This window comes from Rhea americana, unplaced genomic scaffold (genome assembly GCF_003343005.1).
Source record: "Rhea americana isolate MKP2758 unplaced genomic scaffold, rheAme1 scaffold_92, whole genome shotgun sequence".
NCBI classification, from domain to species: Eukaryota; Metazoa; Chordata; class Aves; order Rheiformes; family Rheidae; genus Rhea; species Rhea americana.
The window spans coordinates 384761-408225 of record NW_028187111.1 but is presented as its reverse complement, the minus strand read 5'-3'; the positions used below and the strand labels follow the sequence as shown (position 1 = coordinate 408225).

At 41.2% G+C, this 23465-nt stretch overlaps 1 protein-coding gene across 2 annotated transcripts in view; it reads left to right on the top strand.

Moving 5' to 3' along the window:
- Nucleotides 1-756: 756 nt before the first annotated feature.
- LOC146584477 (rap1 GTPase-activating protein 1-like) overlaps nucleotides 757-23465 on the top strand; it is a 56107-nt gene continuing 33398 nt past the window's right edge. The window contains exons 1-6 of one of the 2 annotated variants that reach the window (XM_085324507.1): nucleotides 757-842; nucleotides 8443-8536; nucleotides 8997-9032; nucleotides 17372-17419; nucleotides 18568-18606; nucleotides 18698-18889. In XM_085324507.1, the coding sequence (XP_085180633.1) occupies nucleotides 9015-9032; nucleotides 17372-17419; nucleotides 18568-18606; nucleotides 18698-18889 (297 nt within the window). In that variant the 5' untranslated portion in view covers nucleotides 757-842; nucleotides 8443-8536; nucleotides 8997-9014. Of the gene's footprint in view, nucleotides 843-8442; nucleotides 8537-8996; nucleotides 9033-17371; nucleotides 17420-18567; nucleotides 18607-18697; nucleotides 18890-23465 lie in introns of those variants that run through there. The other variant, XM_085324506.1, reaches the window with a different exon arrangement.

Here is a 23465-nt window from a genome sequence, read left to right as displayed (position 1 = left end):
TAAYTTTGCTCTGAGGAAGATTTAGAACACTCACTCCACTGTAGATAATAGCCCTCTGCAGAGGCTATTGCAGAGGCAAAATGCTTTAAACTGCCTCATTTAAGTCTGACAGAGCTCATTTTAACATTGCCTAACACTGATGCAACATAAAAAATTATTTGATTATACACAAAAATCATGACTGAACAATCTTTCCAATCCACAGGTTATACTCATAACTAATAATGTATTGTATCATCATATCCCTTCACATTATTTTCTTTCAGTGCATTTGCTATGGGAGTAAGTTAGTACTAAGTAAACAGGTTAGTGTTGATCAGATTTTTCAGATCTGCTACTTTTTCTTCCTCCTCTGATCTATACACATGAATTAACCTTACTCAGTTCACTGTCACCAGATAACTCTATGCTTAAGTGGGCTATAGAAATGTGCCTCCCTATGAAAATCTTCTCATTTCTAAAGGTCATCCCTGCAGGTCTGGGATTAGAAGTGCAGAGAGCACTGTGTGGGAGTACAGAGCTGCTTGTGCTCCACCTATGGAGCTGCCAGTCTGTCCTCTTCCCCTAGGACCAGTCACCTCTGCTTAAGAGCACAGATGCTCCACAGGCTGACTCCTCAGTATCGACAATGATCTCTAGTTTCAAGCATGACACCACCAACCTGCTCACTCTCCATTTATCTGCAGGTGGGGGCAGTGGAAGAGAAATGGAGCGAGGAAGAGGGAGGACACTGCAACCTATGTGAATAATTGATAGTGCAAGGAAAGGAGAGTGCATGTGGGAGCAGCTGGATTCCCTGCCTCCATCCGCTCACCAGCTGGGGATGAGAGATCATTGCTCAGGTAGGGGATGAACAAATTATTTGTTTTTATGCTCTTCCTTCTTGTGATACCAATTAATAAATTAATATATTTTGCATCTAGAAGGAATTGGGGCAAAGACAGCTGGGGGGGATTGAGAGCAATCTACTGCTTACGGGGCATTGTGTAATGGATGGACCTTGGGGCAATTTCAGCCTCAGCAGGGAAAGCATCTGCATGCTTTTAAAAAAACGTTGTGCTGTACTGCATTGTGCAAAGAAACATTTAGAGAGAGAGTGTGTGTGTGTGCCTGTGCAGTAGGGGAGAGTAGATGTTCTTGTAGGAAATAAGACAAACTGGAGAGCTGGAGGGATATGATAGAGGGTCTGTCTAGACTCTAAGGATTCTGTCCCACTCTGATTCTCTCAACTTTTGGCATAAAATGATGACCCCAGATGGGCAGTGGGAGGTGCTTTCTGTGCACACTTAGTACTATTTTAGAAGCTGTGTACATACTTCTGTGAGAATAGCTGATGTGAAATCATGTATGTTTCTATTTGTGAGTACATCTGTGAGCTTGTGATAACTGAGTGTAATCTTGTATAAATCTTGCATAAAAAAGACAGTTTCTACCCTGAAGAGTTTACCATTGAAGGGTATGTTGTTTTTATGTGGCAGTACATGGCTTCTGTAGAGATTCTGATGTCCCTACAATGACTTAAATAATTGATAAAAATGCAGAGCTTGATTTCTGTGCTAGAGTAAATTGACACTTTTCCTATATGGACAAGAGAAAATGCTAATGCAGTTGTAAAAATAAATTAAAAAAAAACTTTAAAAAGGGAAAATATATTGCAAAAGGTATAGATACAAATTACTGAAATACATCTGTTAACATATCTGAAGGGATACCTAGAAGAACAGAAACTTGTATGCCAGCTCCTCAAACAGACGATAACTGCAAAACGCATAATTATTCACACAAATATATACAAATCCATGGATTCTAATATGAGACTTTAAATAGGCAGAATTAATCATACAAGAATGCAAGTATGAACTAAGTCTACCTATTAATACAATTAAACATGTATATTAACTGATACTGCTCTACTAGGTATGAACAGTAGCAATTGTTAGCTTGATTATAAGTTATGGAACAAGCAGGGAAGAGAGGGTTTGTGATTTACTTATATGTGGGAGTGATTTATTCATAGGCTGCTAGAAACAGTAATTGGGATATTTGATAATTATTTGCTGTTTTGCTTGAGGATCTTGAGGGCTATGTACATAACTGGAATTGCACAGGAGGTTACGTAAAGTTATGAAATAGTTGCATGAAAAGTGAGCCCAGGTCTGGTTTTATTATCACAGAATCACACAGAATGGGTAATGTTGGAAGGGACCTCTGGTGATCATCTAGTCCAACTTTCCTGCTCAAGCAGGGTCACCTAGAGCATGTTAGACAGGATCATGTCCAGGCAGGTTTTGAATATCTCCAGAGAAGGAGACTCTACAACCTCTCTGGCAACCAGTTCCAGTGCTCTGTCACTCTCACAGTGACATCTCATATTCAGGTGGAACTTTCTGTGTTTCAGTTTGTGCCCATTGCCTCTAGTCCCCTTGACACCCTCCCTTTAAATTCGTATAGACATTGATAAGATCCTCCCTCAGTCTTCTCTTCCCCAGGCTCAACAGGCCCAGCTCTTGCATATGTGAATCTGATAGGCACTTGTCCATTGTGGCAAGCTGTGGAGAATGGCAAAAGGACCAGGGACACTATATATTTTGCTTTTACAGTACACAAGCTTATTGGTGCTGATAATGACCTTGGGATGGGGGAGGGCAAGTTATTCCTGGCAGCCCTCTCTAGCAGCAGAAGCTAATGTCTCTTCCTCCTGCCTAGATGCAGAGAAGTAGCAAGCTTGATGCTCTGCTCTAGCCCAGTCAGTTCTCTTTTCCTACTCAGAGGTTCAGCTGAATGAATAAAAACTGCTTGTACATAGAGCAGCTACTGTGTATGCAGTGCCCTGGAAGGGTGTGGAAGGCGCAGGGTTTCYAGGAAGGAGGTGGACTGTATGGGAGAACCCATCCCCCCAGGATCAGATCCACTGAAAAAAAACAAATAAACAAGAAGAGATGGAAACAGCTGTCCTTCCTCCAAGTTCCTAAAACCAGCAAGCTGATCCTATCTTATTTTATTCCAAGTTGTCCCGTACTTTAATTCTTTGTAGTCTCTTTTCCCACCCACCCACACCTGAAACCCCCATGATACTTTTTGTCCAGGTCTTGCATAACTAGAATTTCTAGGAAGCATCAGAACAAAATTACTGCAGTCTTATTGACAAGAGGTTGTTTTAACTGCTTTCTCTTATTTTTCTTTTTGCCCACCTATATCAAATATTCCATATTTTCTGTCTGATCTTTCTGCTTTTACTCCTCCTTACTATCTCTTTCAGATTCTGGATTCTGAATTTGATCTCTCATTCTTTGTTTCCTACCATCCCTTGCTAAGTTAGAACAAACTGGATGTGAGGCTTACTGTTTGTAGCTGCTGCCTTTACAGGTCTTAGTGTAGAGAGGTAACATCATATCATCTTGTGGAATAAAATCAGGGATCACAGAAGAAATGTGTCTGGAAGATCTCTATATTCTCATGAAAACCCAACTACATGCATACATTTGTCATTAAGGATAGTGTTGTTATTCTCAGTTTTTGTCAGGAATGACAGTCAGTCTGTCCATACATAAAAGCAAATACATGTGGTTAAAGGATTTCTGCCCCTCAAAATTTGAGCTTCCCTAGAGAATAGGTTACATGTTAGAGCAGCCAGCTATGTTACAGGAGGGATAGATCTTACTCTACAGCAGAGTTGAATAAGTGGCCCCTCTGCTGTCCATCTTGGAGACCCTTTCTGTTACCCCCACTGGGAGATCTGGAGTCAGCCTTCTGTGACTCTCCTGTTCCAGCAAAGACCTCCTGCAGGCTATCCCGTGTCCTATGAGCCACCGAGAAAGGGGAATGTAGGGGAATCAACCTTCCCTGGTGAGGAGAGAGAGCAGTAACTTCCCCATCTCTCAATGCCTCTGTCTCCTCTTCTGTCTTTCTGTCTCTCATTATCTGTCTCCCTAGGAGCTTCCTGCCCATGCTGTTCAGGCGCAGTCCCGGCTCTTAGCAGTCTCTCTCATTTGAAGCACAGCTTGGGAAGGGGAGGGAGAGAGGGACTGATCTTTGAAGGGACCAAGGAGGGAGCCTGTGCCTTTCTGCATGCTGAAGCAGAAGGAGAGGAGGCATCCAAAGAGAAGAGCCAGGAGCTGCCTTCAACAGAGAAGTCCAGCATGTTTTCCCGAAAGCACAGTTTCTGTGTTGGAGCCTACAGAGGGTATGTACTGGTACTGGGCTGGCCGTCCATCAGGTGCCTTGCACTATGCATTTCCTCCCTTCAGCCTGGGCACAGGTTGGGGGAATGGCTTAAAATATTTCAAGGTGGAATGCTGAAGTGAGTACCTTCTACCTGATGCCAGTCTTATTGTAGGAGCAGGAAGAAGAGCTCTTCTAGGATGTGTGAAAAGGAGGGGAATGAGAAGCCTGCTCTGAGCAGAGTATTGGACTAAAGACCTCCACAGGTCCCTTCCCACCCAAATCTTTCTGTGGTTCTAAGATGGTGAGTGGGAGAGAGGGCTGGTGGGGGTGCTAGTATTTCTGAAAGGAAGCGGAGTAAACAACAGTTTTTTTATTTCCTCCGCCCCCAACTCATAGGAAGAAAACAAATGATCTTATTAGGACTTTTTAGGAGATAAAAGTTAGAATTTGTGAAGAGGTTCATTTCCCTCAGGAGTTCTCCTTTTTCCTGTCATGCAGGAGAGAACCCTGTTGTGGAGTACAAGATTAAGGGTATGAACTGAGCAGATTAATCTAGACTTTTTTGGTAACCTTCTCATCTTTTTCATAAATACAAGAAGGGACAGAGGAAATCCTGATCGAAGAGAAAAGACTGACCACAGCAGTTGGAGCAGTGGTTCTCAAGCTAGGGGAAGTAGCTCCCTACCAGTCAGAAAACAGGAGTGCTATTGGAAGTGAAATTTCTAACTTGAAGTCAAAGTCTATGAGCAGAAAAGTTTGGGACAAGCCAGAAAAGAATGGTGTTTCATCTATAATAGTTACTTCCTTTTCCTAGTTCTGCCCTGCTAGTTCCTTTTCTTGATTTTAGGAACTGTGTGCGACTCAGAGCAAAATAAAATGCCATAACTTCTACCCACATACGAGTACTTATTAGAGTAAAGTCATTAGTGTCATGTTTTTAGCTGTGTTCACTGAATACCTAAAAATCTTATTTGGTGGAGTAAGTCTAAGGGCAAAACATAGGAGTGAAACAGAAACTATTGCTCAAGGAAAGTGACTACCCAAAAATGTTCATATGAGCATGTGAGGCCTGTTTTTCTTGTTTAAAAACTATCTTTGGATAGCTTTCAGTTCTTTTGAATGGGCTATCCCTTCTAGTGAATGGTTCTAAGAACACATTGGTGCCTCGTTGCAAGAATCACTCATAAGATTGGGACCACAGCTATTGTACTGACTGTAGTCTCACAATTAGTTGCAAGTTATTTAGTATTTTTTTTCTTCTGCTAGAAGACTTGTAGATTAGAAAAGGTGGCCAATAATGGCTATATACCTACTTTCCTATGAACTTTCAGGAAAATAATTATACAAGAATTTGGAACACATGTCTCTTCAAAGTGCAACAAATCTCTGGAATACTTAAGAAAGATGAATGAAATGATTTATGAAATCTGTCAAAGCCAATTTTTAGTTTTCTCAGAACACATATTTGTAGAGTCTTTGCTATTGAACTGGCTCAGCTACAAGCGTCTAGGAATGACTTACAGAGCTGTGCGGAACTCAGAGGACTGACTTTGCTGGGGATGCTGCAGGACAGGAGTACAGGGCATTAACAATGGAGATGTAGAGATCTGCAAGGGTTGCTTCTCTCACCATTACAGAATTGAGAGAGGAATCTTTAGGAATGGAACAGAAGTGCCCAGTTTTAATTAGGATACATGCTTAAAATGAATGCCGTGGTTGATGAGAATAAAAACAATCTTTAAGTCTTTTCCATGACCTCTACTTTCCTTAGTTGCCTTTTCATAAAAATAAAGCATCAGCAAATATATTTTGACATATATATCTCCTCTCAATCTGGAGAATTATGGAGTTTTTTTGTTTGTTTTTTTCCCCAAAGAATGGTATTTTACTTTCTGAATGTGAGATTTATATGTTATARTTAAACATTAGCTTTTGTTGGGGATTCAAGTGCAGGCAACTCCGGAAGTTTGAAATTCACCAATGACCTTTCAAGCAATAGTTACAATAGCCCTAAAATTGTGACTTTCTTTTGTAAAAGATAAAATCTAAAACATTCTTCTGTCTTTTTAAAGTTCCTCTGCACATTACTGACCTGGGATAATTACAGAACTGACAGAATCTCTAAATATATAATGGGGCAAGTGATATTGGCATCTACACTAGTCCTTACGGCAGGAGGACTATGCTAGGATTGAACAATAAGGAGCAGTTGCTGCATGAAGACCTGTGGTCAGTCGGAAGCATAGAGGTGAATTTATGGCAAGAGGATGGGGCAGGATTGTCCACACTCACCTAAAACAGGAGTTGCCAAATTGCCGTGATATGCATATGGATTTTACTGTCTACTGAATGATTCAAGATTCAAACCAGGGGCATGGAAAAGAAAAACACTGTAGCATGCAACAAGGCCCCAGGGCATCCAGTTACACGAAAGAGGTGTTGTTACACTTCTCTGGAAATGGTTAGTTTCTGAAAAAGAGAGTTTATTGAATAAAGTTCTTGCCTGTTTAGAGCCCACAGAACACAGCCTTCAGTTTTCTGACACAAGCAATGAAAATCTTTCACATAAAGCTTTGGGCATAAATTTATCCTGTTTGACCCAAACATGCTCCAACTAAATGAATAAAACTAATAAATAAAACAAATGTTGGTATAACTTTCACACCCATTTATAAATACATTTGCTATCTAACTATTCCAGTATTCATTTAAGGCTATTTAGACTGACTGATTCATCTTTCCTCCCATATGCATTATGTATTTAACCTTTAGATGTGTAACACTGATGTCTTTCACTTTAGTTTTAAAATAAAATTGTGAAATAGAAGCATTATGTTATTCTCTATAGAAACCAGCCTGTATACCAGTTATGTGGTGCAGATGGGCTGCATAATTCAAAATAAATTGTGAATTGTCAGAGCATTGGTGGACATGGAAATTCTTGGACCTTGTAATAAAGTGTAGTCTCATGATTATAGAAAATACATTAGACTTCCATGCAACAGAGAATGTAGCCATTGGTTTCAAATCATGAGCCTTCACCACCTACAGATACTAATCTCTTAGCATGGAAGCAGTAAGAGCCCTGCATATTTTGTCTGTCAACTAGAGGATAACATCAAGCCTCCTATGTTAGAACTGATTTCAGAGGCATCGAGTTTTGAATGTGCTGTATTCATGATTGCTTTACAAAGTGGGTAAATTTTGTCTCTTATGTTAGAAGTCTGGGGTTTGCTCCCCACCCTGGCTCTTTATGATCCTTGCCTACATGATCTTAGTTGTGAAATGACAGACTTGCAACCCAACTGTGTCATTTAGTAAAAATTGTGAATGATACAGAATTTATCAGCTCACAGTGGAAGAGCTTCAGCTAGCACTGATAGTGTCTATATTGCAGTTTAATAGATATTTCTTAAAGTACAGTATATTGATTGAGTTACTTTTTGTTTTATCTTCAGTGAAATTAAACGAGGGCTGCTGTTTGTATACACACAATGTGCTGTTTCAGTAGTGGCCAAAATAATAATATGTTTTCAATAGAAGATGTGCAGACAGAAGCCCATCTAATGTGTACACTGGCTTTATCGGCAGTGGTAACACAAATGTGTGCCTGATTCTCTCCTGCAGTATGTGTCTCTGTCCTAGCACAAAGTCTGTTATGTTCCTGTCTTGAAGACTAATATCCAACTGTAGCTACTGTGTCTGTCCTTTAGGTTCTGATTTCAGTAGCATTTCAGAACTTTTAGCTCTGTTAATACTATTCAGCTTTGAGATGGGTGGAAATTTCAAGGAACTGGAGAATTTTGGCATTTGGACCTGATTTAAGAGTGGGTCCTATCACCATCTCCCTCACTGCTGGCGTTCCTCCCCATCTGGTGCCAAAGCTTCATGTGAGACCTGCCTTTCTTCTACTGTAAATCTATGTTAGGGTAGTAACTTGGCAGAAAAAATCATTTAGCACTTGAACCACGAGTGTGAGGGAAATAATACACGTGAGCAGAGAAAAAGACTTAGGGGCCAGGAGTTTTTGGGGGATATATGCAGGACATTTGCATATAGTAGGTGATCTGTGAGCCATCCATATCTCCAGCTTGGTTGAGGTGATGGGAGTGACAGCTTCCTCATAGCCAAGAAATGATCTGGGGATAGAGCAAGTGAGCAGAAGACAGCAGAAAGCAGGAAAGGCACTGCAGGCGAGTGTTGGCATTTTGAGTTCTTCAAGAGTTAAGTTTTTCTTCTCCCCTTCCTTCCACCCGTTTCTGACTCTGTCCCTTACAGGAGGTCTAATGAGGGAGTCTGCTGCACCAGTGATGTTGTAGACTCTCTGACCGAAGACATTCCATCTACTCTCACTCTTGGTGTTCCCAGCAAGGTAAATGCAGTTCACATTCCTTTGGTTCAGGGTAGGAATGTGTCTTTAACTGTTGTACAGATCAGAGGTAAAGGAAGGCAAGTTTCTATGTTTGTATGTGTTACAGCTACTGTTACCAACTTCTGTGTGAGAATCCTAAACTTGTTAACATAGTCCTTTCTTATATTATATTGTATCAAACCATTCTTTGGTTTTTGACCAATTCAAAGAAAAATTCTTGGGACRTGCCCTATCAGGTTCCAGATCAAGCTTTTACAAGACAAGATGAAAATTTAGCTGGTTGTATTGACCATGTCATCAGTTCAGGAAGAAAGATTCTGTCTTGCCTTCAGCAAGAAAATAGTTTCTATGCCAAAACGTAGAAGCTGTTGGCTCCATCAGTATCTAGGTTACCACAGAAGATAGCTTTTGCTCCTGCAAATATTAAATTATTTTTCTTGTTACCTTTCTCTCTTCGCAGACTGTGGACTTATTTGAGATGATTGAAAGAATGCAGGTAAGGAGCAGTTATTCTGTCAGACTCTGAGATCTGTTAATTTTTTTGTAGCCAGTCAGTCGCCAGTTCCTATTCTAGGCTGATCACTTCCCCCCCAATATCCTTTACTTTGGGCTTGCAGCATATTTAGCTCTGCTAGGCCCAACCTCCAATACTCTATCTTAAGTGGGTTTTCAAGAGCATTTCCCTATATTTATTTTTCAACCAGTATGGTAGAAGGAAAAGGCACAAATTCTTATAATCTGTCTGATTTTTGCTGAAGTACAATTCTGAGAGAAAATTAAAGTTGCGTTAAGGTGTATCTGGAGTGTTCTTCAAGAACTACTGCAGGGTAGCAAGCAGGTGTTGATGACAGATGATTAATGGGATGCTAGCATAACTGCATTTAGCAAGACCAAATAGTCTGATAAGTAACTACTGTGGACCTAATCTTTAACTCTCTTAAGTAAATGATCTGGCTTAGTTGTTGTATGAAAATACACACATGCAGTTTTATCTACTACATGGTAAAATTGAAATAAGGAAAACCAGAAAAAAAATCCCCCTCCTCTACTAAAATAGTAGATGTGAATATAATAGTACTGTGTTGCATATTTAATGTAAAATAGTTAAAACTATGTTTTTCAGATGGCCTCTTCTCAGAGCATCCTTACATGATGCCAATATTATTTTCTCTGACTGATGCATTTTCTTTAAAATACTAGGATTAGCTTTGGTCTCTTTAAGTGAGGTACATAACTCCTACCCTTTATTACAGTTAAGAGTTACCTTTCTAAGTACCTTCAAATTCTGGAATTTGAGTGGATTATGGATATGGAGAAAATGCAAGATTTAGATGAGATGTAAAGGTGAGGAGGTGCAAGGTAGCAGCAAAATACTGGCTACAGATAGAGATATGAGACTGAGGTACTAGTTTGCAGACTAGGAAGGAGAAGTAGGAGGAGGAAGGGCTGAAGGTATGTCTCCTTCAATACATTCAGTGTATCTATTGTTTGTACTGACACCCGAACACTTTGAGATCTGTTTTCAGTGCTATAGAAGAATGTACTTTATAGGAATGCCTGGGTCGTTTAATTCTATGTTAGAAAATAAGCTTGAAAGTACAGAGCTGCTTGCTCAGTTCAAGCCATATTGAAAGGTATGGTAATACTTTCTTACAGGCCTTTTGAAATCTGTAGATGGTTGAAAAGGAACACTAGCAGATGTCCTTTAGGGGATGAATGGTCTGCTGTAAGATTCTTAGTATTTCTCAGCTCCCAGCTCATCATATGAAAACTGTATCTCTCACTATATTTAGACCTCTTGTGTTAGAGAGAGATAAATTTAAGAGAGGGAACGGGTAAGAATTTCTGGCATACAGACCACCTAATTTCACATCTATATTGGTTTCTTAGTTGCCCATTATTAAGGCTATATGGTATGTGTCCAGTCTAGCTTGTTTTGTCGCCTGAGTTGCACTAGGAAAAGTAGTAACTGCTGCTTACTCATGGGCCAGCTTTTTTTTTGGAGGAAGGGTAGAGGTGTTTTCCAGAGAAATGTTCCCTTCCCCAGATTTTTTTAAATTAATTTTTTATTTATTTTTTTACTCTCCTTTTCCTTCCATTTGACTCCAACTCTGCTTTAGATTTATTGAATCATTCTTGAAAACTGAATATGAGATTTTCATAAGCAATCATGTGAGTAAAAAGCACAGCAAGAGATTTGAACATTTCTCAAAATCCTGTAAAATAACGAAGACACAGGATAGAATTAGTTTTTGAGTATTTGCACAATCTTACTGGAGTATCATTGTTTGAATGAAAATTAACCTAGCTATTTTGCATCATATGTGATGAATTAATGGGTAAAGTTGTGTTCTCATGTTAAACTGAAACCATTCCATGAGGTTTGAGAGCAAAGCCTTTTTTCAAGCTTAATAATCATTATTTGAAATAGATGTGCTACTGGCTCTATTGACTTCAATACGTCTGTATACACAGAATATAATAAATAAATCTATTAAGGATACTTAGGAATAAGTTGTTCCTAGATTGCTTTGCAGTTCAGATGGTTGAAAAGCAGGAGAAAAAGAAACAAACAAAAAATCCCTTATTTCAGCCACTAAAATGGGATGTTGAGACCTTCACATACTTGCATAGCTAATCCCTCTTCAAAATACTTGCCTTCGTCTTTTATGATGTGATGTTCGCTCCCTCTATTCTGCCATTAATCACAGTCTCAACATGCCTTCAGTCTTTTTTCTCACGGTCATCTTCAWGTTTCTTTCTTGTTTTATATACGACTTATCTGTTTTGAAGTAGTCACAGAATCCCAGAATAGTTGGGGTTGCAGGGGACCTCTGGAGATCACCAAGTCCAATCCCTCTGCTCAAGCAGAGACACACAGAACGGATTGCACGGGACTGTGTCCAGATGGCCTTTAAACATCTCTAAGGATGGAGGCTCCAGAACCTCTCTGGGCAAGCTGTTCCAGTACTTTTCATGCTCGCAGTAAAAAAAGTTTTTCCTTAAGTTCAGATAGAATTTCCTGGGTTTCAGTCTGTGCCCATTGCCTCTTGTCCTATCGMTGGGCACAATGGAGAAGAGTCTGGCTCTGTCTTCCTTATGCTCTCCCCTCAGGTATTTATATATATTGGTAGGATTTCCCCTGAGTCTTCTCCAGGCTAAACAGTCTTAGCTCTCTCGACCATTTTGTATATGAGAGGTGCTCTAGTCCCTTAATCATCTTAGTGGCCCTTTGCTGGACTCACCTCAGTACTTCCACGTGACTCTTGTACTGTGGAGCCTGGAACTAGAGGCAATATTGCACATGTGGCCTCTCCAGTGCTGAGTAGAGGAGACAGCTTACCTCCTTGACCTGCTGGCAATATTCTTCCTAATACAATCCAGTATACCATTGGCCTCCTTAAAGGGCAGCTCCTCTTCCTCACTTTCCCAGCCTGTCCTTCCTAAAGAGCCTGTATCCTTCCAGTGCAGCATTCCAGTTGTGTGAACTGTCCCACCATGTCTCTATGATCCCAATGAGATCATAGCCCTGTAAATGCACACAGACTTCTCGTTCCTACTGTTCTCCATGGTATATGCATTAGTGTACAAGCACTTCAGAGAGGCAACCCAGCATGCTGTCTTCCTAGACATGAGGGCTTTCCCTATAAATGTCATCCCATAGGCACTTCCTTATTTACTTGCATACACTTCACTTCAGCCCTGTTTTGTTGATCAGGAGATCCCTTCTGCTTACATCACTGCAGACTGCTTGCTTGCCAGCCTTGTCCACTGCTTCCTTTCTTGCCCATTGGTCATTCTCTCTCACCTCTGTCATTCTTGTTGGCAAAGATACTTTTTCCCATTTTGTTAGGTGGGTTCTATCTCTACCAAGCTGTTTTTGGTTCTTGAAAAGGATCCCATAGTTGCAGAAACCAGAACTCTGTTGTCATCCCAACTGTGCAACCAGTTGTTGGCCCACAGGATTCTTCTAGTCCACCTCAGTCCCTTCCCTCTTACCATCAGGATTGAGGAGACTACCACCTGGATCCCCATGCCCTCGATCGTTACCCCAAGAGTATGTAGTCATATTTGATACTTTCCAGGACTCTCCTGGCAGTGGTTTTAGTGACCACATGGAAGAGCAACAGAGGTTGAGGACCAGACAAGCTTTGGCAGCTTCTCTGCAACATCATTCATGCAAGCCCCTGGCAAGCAGCAAATTTCCCTAGATAGCAGGTGAGGTCAGCAGATGGGGGTCTCTGTTCCCCGCAGCAGGGAGTCTCCCACTACTAACACTCACAGCTTCCTCCTGGTGCTCATGGATGACTGAGACTCAGCTGGCAGAGGTACTCTATTTGAAAATGTTCCCAGCTCCTTGTCAGCTGCATGAGGAGTGAACCTATTCTGAAGTTTCAAGTTTTTTGACCGTGCAGGAGATCTTCCCATACCAAAAGGCACCAGCTTCCAGCCTTCACCATCATTGGAGTTTCCATTTTTTAAAGGCCCTCCTTAATCAGAGTTTAGCTGAAACAAAGGTCCGAGCAACCGACAGAACTTACTAGCAGCTGCTAGAGCTTCTCAAGAGAAGTTAAGCCCCCCTGCAGCTGTCCTTACCTGGCTTTCCTTACCTCTCAGCAGCAGGCTCCCTCTAGTTCCTCAGAGGGTTTCCAGGAATACCCCAACAATCTCCGGTAAAGTCCTCAGAAGATCTAAGCAGAACTTGGAAACTGCTGCACAAACTACTGCGACTGTTGCTATCATCCCTGTTACCTGTGTTATGGGAGCGACACTCTGGTCCTGGCTTTTATATAGGCCTCTCCCTAGCACTAGCTAAGAGTGCTTGACAGTCTCTAATCCTGTGAAAACACTAGCATTTCCATACTGAGGACCTTTCTGAACGGATCTTTTCTTCTCTGATGTGTAGAAGAAATAAGCTGATTAACATTGGAAGTGAAGCTATGCCATAAATGCCGTCCGTGTTACSATATCATTATTCCTTATTGGAGCCCACTGAGTGTCTGGACACCTTTCTGTCTGCCGTGCATTCTTTCATTCTGCTCAGACCAAATGGTTCCCCTGTACAAGACCCTGGGGATATTAGATTCCAGGATTGATGCTGTATCTATTAAACTACCTACCCAGGGAATTTGTGAATCATAGAATCATAGAATCACTAAGGTTGGAAAGGACCTCTGGAGATCATCTAGTCCAACCTCCCTGCTCAGCAGGGTCACCTAGAGCATGTTAGACAGGGTTGCATCCAGGTGGGCCTTGAATATCTCCWGAGAAGGAGACTCCACAACCTCTCTGAGCAACCTGTTCCAGTGCTTTGTCACTCTCACAGTGAAGAAATTCCTCTACCCCTTAAAGTGGAACTTCCTGTGCTTCAATTTCTGCCCATTGCCTCTTGTCCTGTCACATGGCACAACTGAAAAGAGTTTGTCCCCATCCCCTTGACACCCTCCCTTCAGGTACTTGTACACACTGATAAGAACCCCCTCAGTCTTCTCTTCCCCAGGCTGAAGAGGTCCAGCTCTCACAGCCGTTCCTCATAGGGCAGATGCTCCAGTCCTCTGATCGTCTTCGTAGCCCTAAGCTGGACTCTCTGCAGTACCTCCATGTCTCTCTTGTAGTGGGGAGCCCAGAACTGGACACAGTACTTGAGATGAGGCCTCACCAGGGCTGAGTAGAGGGGCAGGATCACCTCCCTCGACCTGCTGGCAACACTCTTCCTAATGGACCCCAGGATACCTTTGGCTTTCTTGGCCACAAGGGCGCATTGCTGGCTCATAGTCAACTTGTCATCCACCAGGACTCCCAGGTCCTTCTCTGCGGAGCTGCTTTCCAGTAGGTCAGCCCCCAACTTGTACTGGTGCCTAGGGTTATTTCTCCTCAGGTGCAGGACTCTGCACTTGCCCTTGTTGAACCTCATGAGGTTCCTCTCCACACAGCTCTCGCGCCTGTCCAGGTGTCTCTGAATGGCAGCATAGCCCTCTGGTGTATGAACCACTACTTCCAACTTGGTATGATCGGCACTCTGTCCCTTCGTCCAAGTCATTGATGAGTAATTTGAACAGGATGGGACCCAGTACTGAGCCCTGGGGAACTCCTCTAGCCACAGGCCTCCAACTGGACTCCACGCCACTGATGACAACTGTCTGAGCTCTGCCTTTCAGCCAGTTCTCAATCCACCTCAGTGTCCACTCGTCTAATGTACACTTCCTGAGGTTATGTAGGAGGATGATATGGGAGACAGTATCAAAAGCTTTGCTGAAGTCAAGGTACACAACGTCCGCTGCTTTCCCCTCATCTACCCAGCCAGTCATTCTATCATAGAAGGCTATCAGATTGGTTAAGCATGATTTCCCCTTGGTGAATCCATGCTGACTAGTCTTGATCCTCTCCTTTTCCTTTATATACTTGGAGATGACCTCCAGAATGAGCTGTTCCTTCACCTTTCCGTCACAGGGCTGGAGGTGAGACTAATCAGCCTGTAATTTCCTAGATTCTCCTTCTTGCCCTTTTTGAAGACTGGAGTGACACTGGCTTTCTTCCAGTTCTCAGGCACCTCTCCAGTTCTCCATGACCTTTCAAAGATGATGGAGGACGGCCTAGCAGCAACATCCGCCAGCTCCCTTGGTACCCGTGGGTGCATCCCATCTGGGCCCATGGATTAGTGGATGTCTAGCCTGCGCAGAAGGTCTCTAATCCTATCCTCCTCAACCAAAGGAAAGTCTTCCCTTCTCCAGACTTTCTTCCTCACATCCAGGCTCTGGGATTCTTGAGGGCTGCCCTTAGCAGTGAAGACTGATGCAAAGAAGGCATTCAATAATTCTGCCTTCTATGTATCCCTTATCACCAGGTCCCCCACCCCATTCAGTAGCGGGCCCAYGTTTTCCGCAGTCCTCCTCTGGCTGCTAATGTATTTGAAGAAGCCCTTCTTGTTGTCCTTAACATCCCTTGCAAGATTCAGTTCCAGCTGGGCCTTAGCCTTCCTCGCAGCATCTCTACATACTCTGACTGCAATCCTGTAATTTTGAAGGAGAGTCCATTGTTACAAGAGTAGTTGCAAGCCAAACTGAACCAAACTAGGAAGATGAGACAGGTGAGACTGCTGTGTTGATACTTCTCCCTTTTGAGGAATGACAGTGATCATCAACTAGTTGTTCTGTCCATGCTTTGACATTACTACATTAGATCTTTCCTAGTATCTTGAGCCTCACTCCAGAGTAGGGGTTGGTAGGTATTGGCCCCTATCTTCCATTTCCATAACAGGAGCTCCTTAGCAGTGCAGGCAGTCTTAACAAGGAGTGTATTGACATGCTCCTTCCTCTGCTTTCTGTAAAGGCTCTGATACTAGCAGGACCTCCTTTATATCAGCCCAGGAAGTTTTCCCTCAGGCCTCTCTGAGAAACTGATCTTCTGCTAGAACCTCCTTTGGAACAGGAAGCTTTTTCAGTCATCAGATATGTCATAAATGCCAGGGAAGAGGAGAGGTCTTGCAGCATTGCAGTTTCCCAACCTCTATTTTCATCTGTAAAAGTCCCCCAGTTCATAGAAGTTGGTCCATGAACATTTCGCAGTTTCTTCCAGAAGGTGGAGAGCGCTTTGAACCTGCATATCACTCCTGCTTCAATCTTATTTTGGTAAAGCATAGCACTTTCTTGCCCGTGAGAGCTGTTACTTTATTTCAGAACCTAGCCTCCCTCATGACCCCAACACACTAGGTTAACAAGTAAAACTCCAGATTGCACCAACAAAGCATCTACTTGCACTTGTGCTTCATGCACTCCATTTTCTCATCTTTATGTCTGCCCAAATACAAAGTGGCAGAAACTACTACCTCCACTAAAGATCTACTCTACACTACCTCTGCTAAGTTCACTTGTCAGCCTCTATTCCACATTAATTTTGCAACCCATCAAGCCCTAGTAATTTGTTGCTTTTCATTTTGTCAGTGCTGTCTGTTGCCTTTAATACTGACATTTCAATTTGAGAAAGATCTGATGTCTTCCTATGAAGAAGAGTCCTAAGCTGGTATTTGTTCAGGTTCCTCTGTTGAAAACACAAATGAAAATATTCTTTTAGTTTTTTGGGTAGCCTTCTCTGTGGTCTACTTTTATATCTTGATCCTATGTTGTCCCTGCAGACTTTGACAGGCTTCTTTCTCCTGATGTGTTTAAGAAAAAGACTTTTTTTTACTGTTTTTTTAATGTCAGCTGCAAATTGTTCCTCACCTACTTTATTGCATTTTTTTTTTAATTTTCTACAATTTGTTGTTATTTCTATTTTCTGTGTTTGGACAGAACTTCAGACTTTTGAAGTCATGCATCTAATAATCTTCCTTATCCTGCAGTTTAGCCATACTGATTTTATTTTCGTCTTTCAAAGCGCTTTCTTGAAGGTGTTATGCATTTGTTCTGAGCCTCCGTTAAGGTTAGGCTCCTGATTATTTTGTAAAGGTTTAGCTTTTTTTTAGTTTCTTTTAATAAGCTTTCTCATTTTTCCATAACCTTGTTTTTGCTAAATAGAATGGGAGTTTTTTTTTTAATTTGTTGCTCCTCAAAGCTAAAAGAGAATTAAATAAGAGAATCATTTGGTAGATTACTTTTGATTTCTGACCAGAAATGCTGCTTTTTAAGGGATGTATAGTTGGCTCAGTTTTAATCCCGAATTAGGGGACTGGTCAAGTTCCAATTTTACTCCTCCCACTTATCCCTCACTTCCAAACTTGCATAAAATAAAATATTACAGAGAGGGTCAAAACACACAGCTTGAGGATATGGTGCAGAGGGTAAGGGAAACAGATATGCTAAGAAAACAGATTTACTGTCTATGACTTTCTGTTTCCAGGGGAGCCGACTGGATGAGCAAAGATGTTCCCTACCAGCTCCTCTCAAGGTCAGGCTAGATCATTATTGCAACCTAAGTTACTGAGAATGACAGATAATTACTGACCTGTCTTGCCCTGTGTTTTCTTATTAAACAGAGAGCCTACATACAGCTCAAGAATACATATTTATCTATCTGTATTTTTCTTAAGCTATGGGAGGTGCTATACAAGAGCATGAAACAAATAGCTGAAATGGAATAAGAGCTTCCCCTTTTCAAATTTAAGTGGTTCCAATAAACCTGTTTGATATTATTAACAGTCTTAGTTTTGAATACATTTTTTCTTATTTTTTTTCAGTTTAGGAACTTTAGTAATATTTATGAAACCACATTGCATTTATTTCAGTAGGCTGCTTGAGGACTCAGATGGAAACTACTGGAAGGCTGGTCTGCTTCCCTCAGCATTGGGAAGAATAGATTTCCATCTTTAAATTTGCAACTCTTCCTCTCCCTTCCTTCAGTTTCTCTGCTGTGGTCCAGTAATTTTAAAATCAAACTTCACCTTGAATGTAATTTTGGAATGACCTTAAAAAAAAAAAAAGCTGCAGTAGGGATTAAGAGGGTTATATAACTTCAGACTGACAGAATAGCTAGTACACTCTATGGTCATGGGAATATAGCTAACGGGAGATAAATTGGCCTAAACRGCTCAGATATTCCTCCTAATCTTGCAAAAATGCCTCAGCACTGCTCAGTTGTACACCATAGGTCTAGCTTTAGGATGACACATCCTTGAGCTGACTGTAAATATAATACTGTTTCTACCATCCTACTGTCATCTCTCTCTGTAAACTGTTCCTCTGTGCAGAAGAACAGCAGCAGTCTAACATTACATGGAAAGAAGGAAGGGAGGCTGTCACTCCTCACACAGTTTAATTTGCACGTTCATATCTGCAGTTCAGCTGTCTACCTCATTTTGCATGCCTATACTTTGTGTTGTTTTGACGAAGGAGGTGGGCTTCTGAGTTTATTGTTCTGAAACTTCTGTATTATAATGCTGGGACCTGGGAAATGGAGTCTATCTAGAATTCTAAGGTAAAATTCTAAGGATGGGCTAAGGCTTGAAGCCCTAGCAGGGAACCTGGTTTGGATTATCATGGGAGCATGGCATTTAAAAGATCTCTCATATTTTTGCTAATGGTCTATTATGATTTCAGACAGAAGAGGAATATATTCCTTACCCCAGCATTCATGAGGTGAGTTAAGACTGCTTTTCTCTGTTTTCACCTTGGGCTTTATTGGGCTTTCAGGTTAAGAGAACATCATGTTCTCTGTCCTCCTCAACAGGTGTTACAGAAAGGGTGGCCATACCCTCTCATTATCTTACCCCAGTTTGGGGGCTACTGGATTGAAGGGACCAGCCACAGCCTCTCTAGCTTGAATCCAGCTCTGTCTGACGTACCATTTTCTTGGAGTGGTAAAGTGAAGCTGGAGAGTGACCCTACAGCCAAACTCTACCGCAGGCATTTCCTGGGGAAGGTAAGGGTGACCTCCAGAGCCTTCTCTGCACACCCAACCTGGAGGCTAAAATGTACCTCAAGTTCTTCCTGATGGATTTAGGAATAACTGCAAAGCCACGCCATCTCATTTCCTCTTATAGTGGTCGGAACTAATGTAAATAAGGTGCATTCTACTACATGGCCCGTAGTATGTTAAGTTGGTTCTGTTGCCTTATTACCYGTATGTAGTTCTGTGTAGTAACAGGAGAGAAATATTTGTCCTAGAAAAAGCTTATATTCAGTTAAAAGGCTCTCTGGAGGCTTGTGGACTTATACCAACTTTGAGAGCACGAAGAGAAAAAAGTGTAATAAATGGGTATGCTATTATTTTTTAGAGGGGGCTGAGATCAAAACCTTTGGCACTAACAGTGCAAAGCCCTCAGTAGTGAGCAAAGTGATTCATTTTCGTCACTATAGATAAGCAGCAAGCATGGTGACCAGGCARTTCTGGTCACCAGAGAATGTCAGTGAGAGAAATAAAGAATGGGGTTTATAGGAGTTTGATTTAGGTCAGTTTGGTGCTAACTGTTCCATGACTTAAAAAAAAATCCAGTTTGACAGGTAAGGAAACAGAGCTTGGCCTCAGAACATGAACATATGTCCATCTGCATTGGCCTTTTTAGGGAAATAGTTGATTCCTAGATTGAATCTCAAGATCATAGTAACCATCAAGAACACTTAAGAACAAAAACCACCATCTGTTCTGAGACTCAGTTCATGGCATAAGGAGATAAGAAATCATGGCAGATGCACTCATGCTACAGCTTATTCAGTGAGCTGTCTCTGTGACTGCTTGAAAAGTTAAAAACTAGGAAGAGTTGGAGTTTTGGGCAGCTGTGCTAGAGACCTGTTTGGCAGTAGTCAGATTTGTCTGAATGATCTTATGTAGTATGTAACACTAGAAGCAGACCAATGTTAATATTGTTTATCAGTAAATATTAAGTACTGTTTCCAAAGGCTTCCTCTCAGGACTGACAGGTCTGCTGTACAGCCTGTTAATAGACATTGTTCTGGGACATTCTGGAAGCCTTCAGTATGCCAACTGTAATTATTTCTCTGTCATAGTAAATTTAAGATTAAGCCTATAGGTTTTTAGAGGTAGCGACATGCAAGTTAAATTGGGATATGATTTTTGGTCTGATTGTAGAATTCACTGCTGGCTGACATCATTGCTCCTTYGAAGTGAAGATCCAGGACTTCCCTTTTCATCAGAGTCTATATAGTTTGCAAAGTGTCCTAATGAAGAGTATTAAATAACTAGCAGTATAACCATCTGTGGTTGAGTACTACAGAACTACTTTTTCCTCCTATATTCTTCCTTTTCTACAGCAGTGAACAAAACATTCTTCCTTCATCCTTCGAACATAAATTAACCAATCTAGGCCCAGAAATCTTAGTGCAAATGTAACACTGCTTTTCGGTTGCAGCTTACCAGAATTCTCCTCGCACCTTTCAAAATATCAAGTCCATCAGGTCCTCTTTTGTCAGAGACTCTTTTGAGTTGAATGGTGATATCAGATATAGATAGATATTTTTGGTGTAAACAGACACCAGTTGTTGCACAGTGTTAAAACAAGCTTTACATGCACAAATATTTATTTGTGGGGTCTGTAGTTGATAGCATATGTTGACTATAACAGCAGAAGTTACTTAGGCTGCTAGGTTTAGCTCAGTTGGTTAGAGTGTGGTGCTAATAGTGCCAAGATTGCGGGTTCAGTCCCTGTATGGGCCACTTGCTTGAGGGTTGGACTAGATGATCTCCAGAGATCCCCTCAAACCTTACTGATTCTGTGATTCTAATAATGCTGACTGGCATACATTTTGATCAAGAGCAGGTATTGAATGCTAAATGCTGAATGATTGTTAACTTTGTGCATGCATATTACTGGTAAGCATTACTGGCCATTTAAATGACTTCATTATTCAGTAATGAATAATGTTCGTGAATAATGAAAACTTGTTTTCCCTCTAATTTAGACTAAAAACTGCAAACAACTGATAAAAAAGAGGCAGAGAGTAGAAAGGATCATTCTCACACCAGGATCAATTCCTTTTTATAGGAATCCTCATAGAACAACAATATTACAGAATAACAGAATAGCTGTGGTTGGAAAGGACGTCTGGAAATCATCTGGTCCAACACCTGTGCTCAAGCAGGGTCAACTAAAGAAGATTGCCCAGGACAGTGTCTAGTCAGGTTTTGAACATCTCTGAAGTTGGAGGCTCCACAACCTCTCTGGGCAATCTATTCCAGTGTTCAACCACCCTTACAGTGAAAAAATGTTTTCTTATAATCAGATGGAATTTTCTGTATTTCACTTTGTGCCCACTGCCTCTTGTCCTGCCACTGGGCTGAGAAGAGAGTGGAGGGGTTTGCAGGTGCAAGACATGAGTACAACGGTACAAAACCAGCAGCACGGGAAGAAGGTAACAACAATAACTTTGGAAAAACCTTGCCACAGCAATTTGGTGCAAGGTTACAGAGGTAAATATGAAAGGCACATTATAGAACTGCAAATGGAAGACTCTTAACATTACAGAGGTTAAGGCACTGTGCAAGATAAAGTACACTGAATGTCCGCTAATGCTGACTTTGGCCTATTCTGTGAAGAAATCACTGAGTCATTATTAAGTTATGTTCTGTAGCTTTGAACAGAATATAGTTCGTCACTCACTGTTTGTAGGGAAGAATATTACACAGCATCTGTGCATGGGAAAGAAGTGGCACTATTTTTCGCTTGAGAAATACAAGCAACTGAAAAAGAAGTAGACTGAACTTTTTGGCAAGAAGTGGTATTAATCTTAGTTGAAAAGCATATGAATGTATGTCTCATTAAACATGCAAATCAGTGAGCAAGCCTGTACCACAAAAGAACAAAGTGAGCAGGACTTCTGTCTCCATCACAGAAAACTCTACTAGATGTCATGAGTATGAAAAATTGCAAATACTCGCTGGAGTGGACTTGGACTATGGAAGCTGTTTATGTAAATATGGCAGTATGCATGGCTGAAAGGCTTAGGTAAGGAAAGAGTTCCCAGCTTTTCTACAAGGAAATTATTTCTTCACTTCATAGTGATTCTGATGCTCTATGGCCTGAGTTCCCTTCTTGCTGAAAACTTGGGAAGGTTATTTCAGAAAGGTAAAAAAAAAGCGCTCTTGCATGTTCTAAATAACTATGGTCATTTTTTAGTCTGAGAAAAGAGCCCATAAAGATGATATGATGGGAGAGGCACAGCCAGTTGTTTAAAAAATATCCTTTAAGTGACTGGAGAGATTAGAGTATGGCTGGTATTACAAAATTAAAACCGTAGTCTATATGCATACTTTTGTTGTGGGTATGCATATGCTGAATCACTGAAACCCAGACAATTCTTTTGACCTTTTTTACAGAACTTCCTACAGCAGACTGTGCAAAACAAACAAACAAAAAATGCTAAGACATAGAAGTTGTAACTCAGTTCCTTTCTTCTGTTTCATGGTCTGTGTTTGGTTATATGATGATTACGCAGTAAGAATCATTTTACTTGTAAGAAGATGACTGTAACAGCTTATGTGTTATACTGCAGAAAATACTAACTGTGTAAGTTGTCTTCTGAAGGCTATGGTAGAGAGAGGTAGCTTGAAGCAGGAAAAATTTTAGTAATGGTACACAATGGAAATGCCAGTCTAAGAATCTTAGGATGCAGTTTCATAAACACTTTAAGCTGGCACAGTTGGTGAAGGAAGACATTCCTGCCTTAAATTTACAAGTGGTCATGTATTTCTCCATTATGCTGTGCTTTCTTTGAGCTAGTTGAAAGTAGTGCTGCAATGCTGTGAACTGTATTGGGGAACTAACTCAGATTAAAACTGCCCAATAAAATAATGGCAAGAAACTCCATCTTAAATTATTAGTGGGAAATTCTCGCTTAACCTAGGAGAAAAAGGTGGAAACTACTGGATATACGGAAGCACTCAAAGGGCATCTTTATTGAATAGGTGTAATTTTAAAGATATCCTTTGCTATTTTAAGGTTTCTGTAACTTCTTGTCATTACTGCTGGTCTATACTTCTAGTAAACATGTTCTCTGACCTGCCAAGACTGCAGGGCTTCTCATATTTAGGATCATTTCTTTCTGGCATGCAAATGCATGTGTTTAGGAGCTTGTTACTGTTTTCGTGTCGTAACAAGCTGACATCAGCACAAGATTCTTTTTTTTTCAGTTTTCTCCAAGCAGAGATGCAGGGACGGCCTGAACAGATACAACCTTATCAGGTGTTATTTTGGTACCAGCCCTGCCTTAGTGGTTGTATGTTCTGCACTTGCCAGCAATGTGCAGTGTGCACTTGCCAGTTTCTAGGTACTTGTTATTTGACTGGCAAACCACACCTTACACTCTTACAGTGTGACAACTTGCTGGAATAATGATGCTGTCTAACCATTACTGTACGTTTATTAGATATCTACCACTGTTGATATGGAGGTTCCAGTGTATTTGTCTTCCTGTTCAACTTCACATAATCATTTGGTCACCTACCAGACGACCAAAGGTTACCGAGTTTTCTCCAAGTTTTT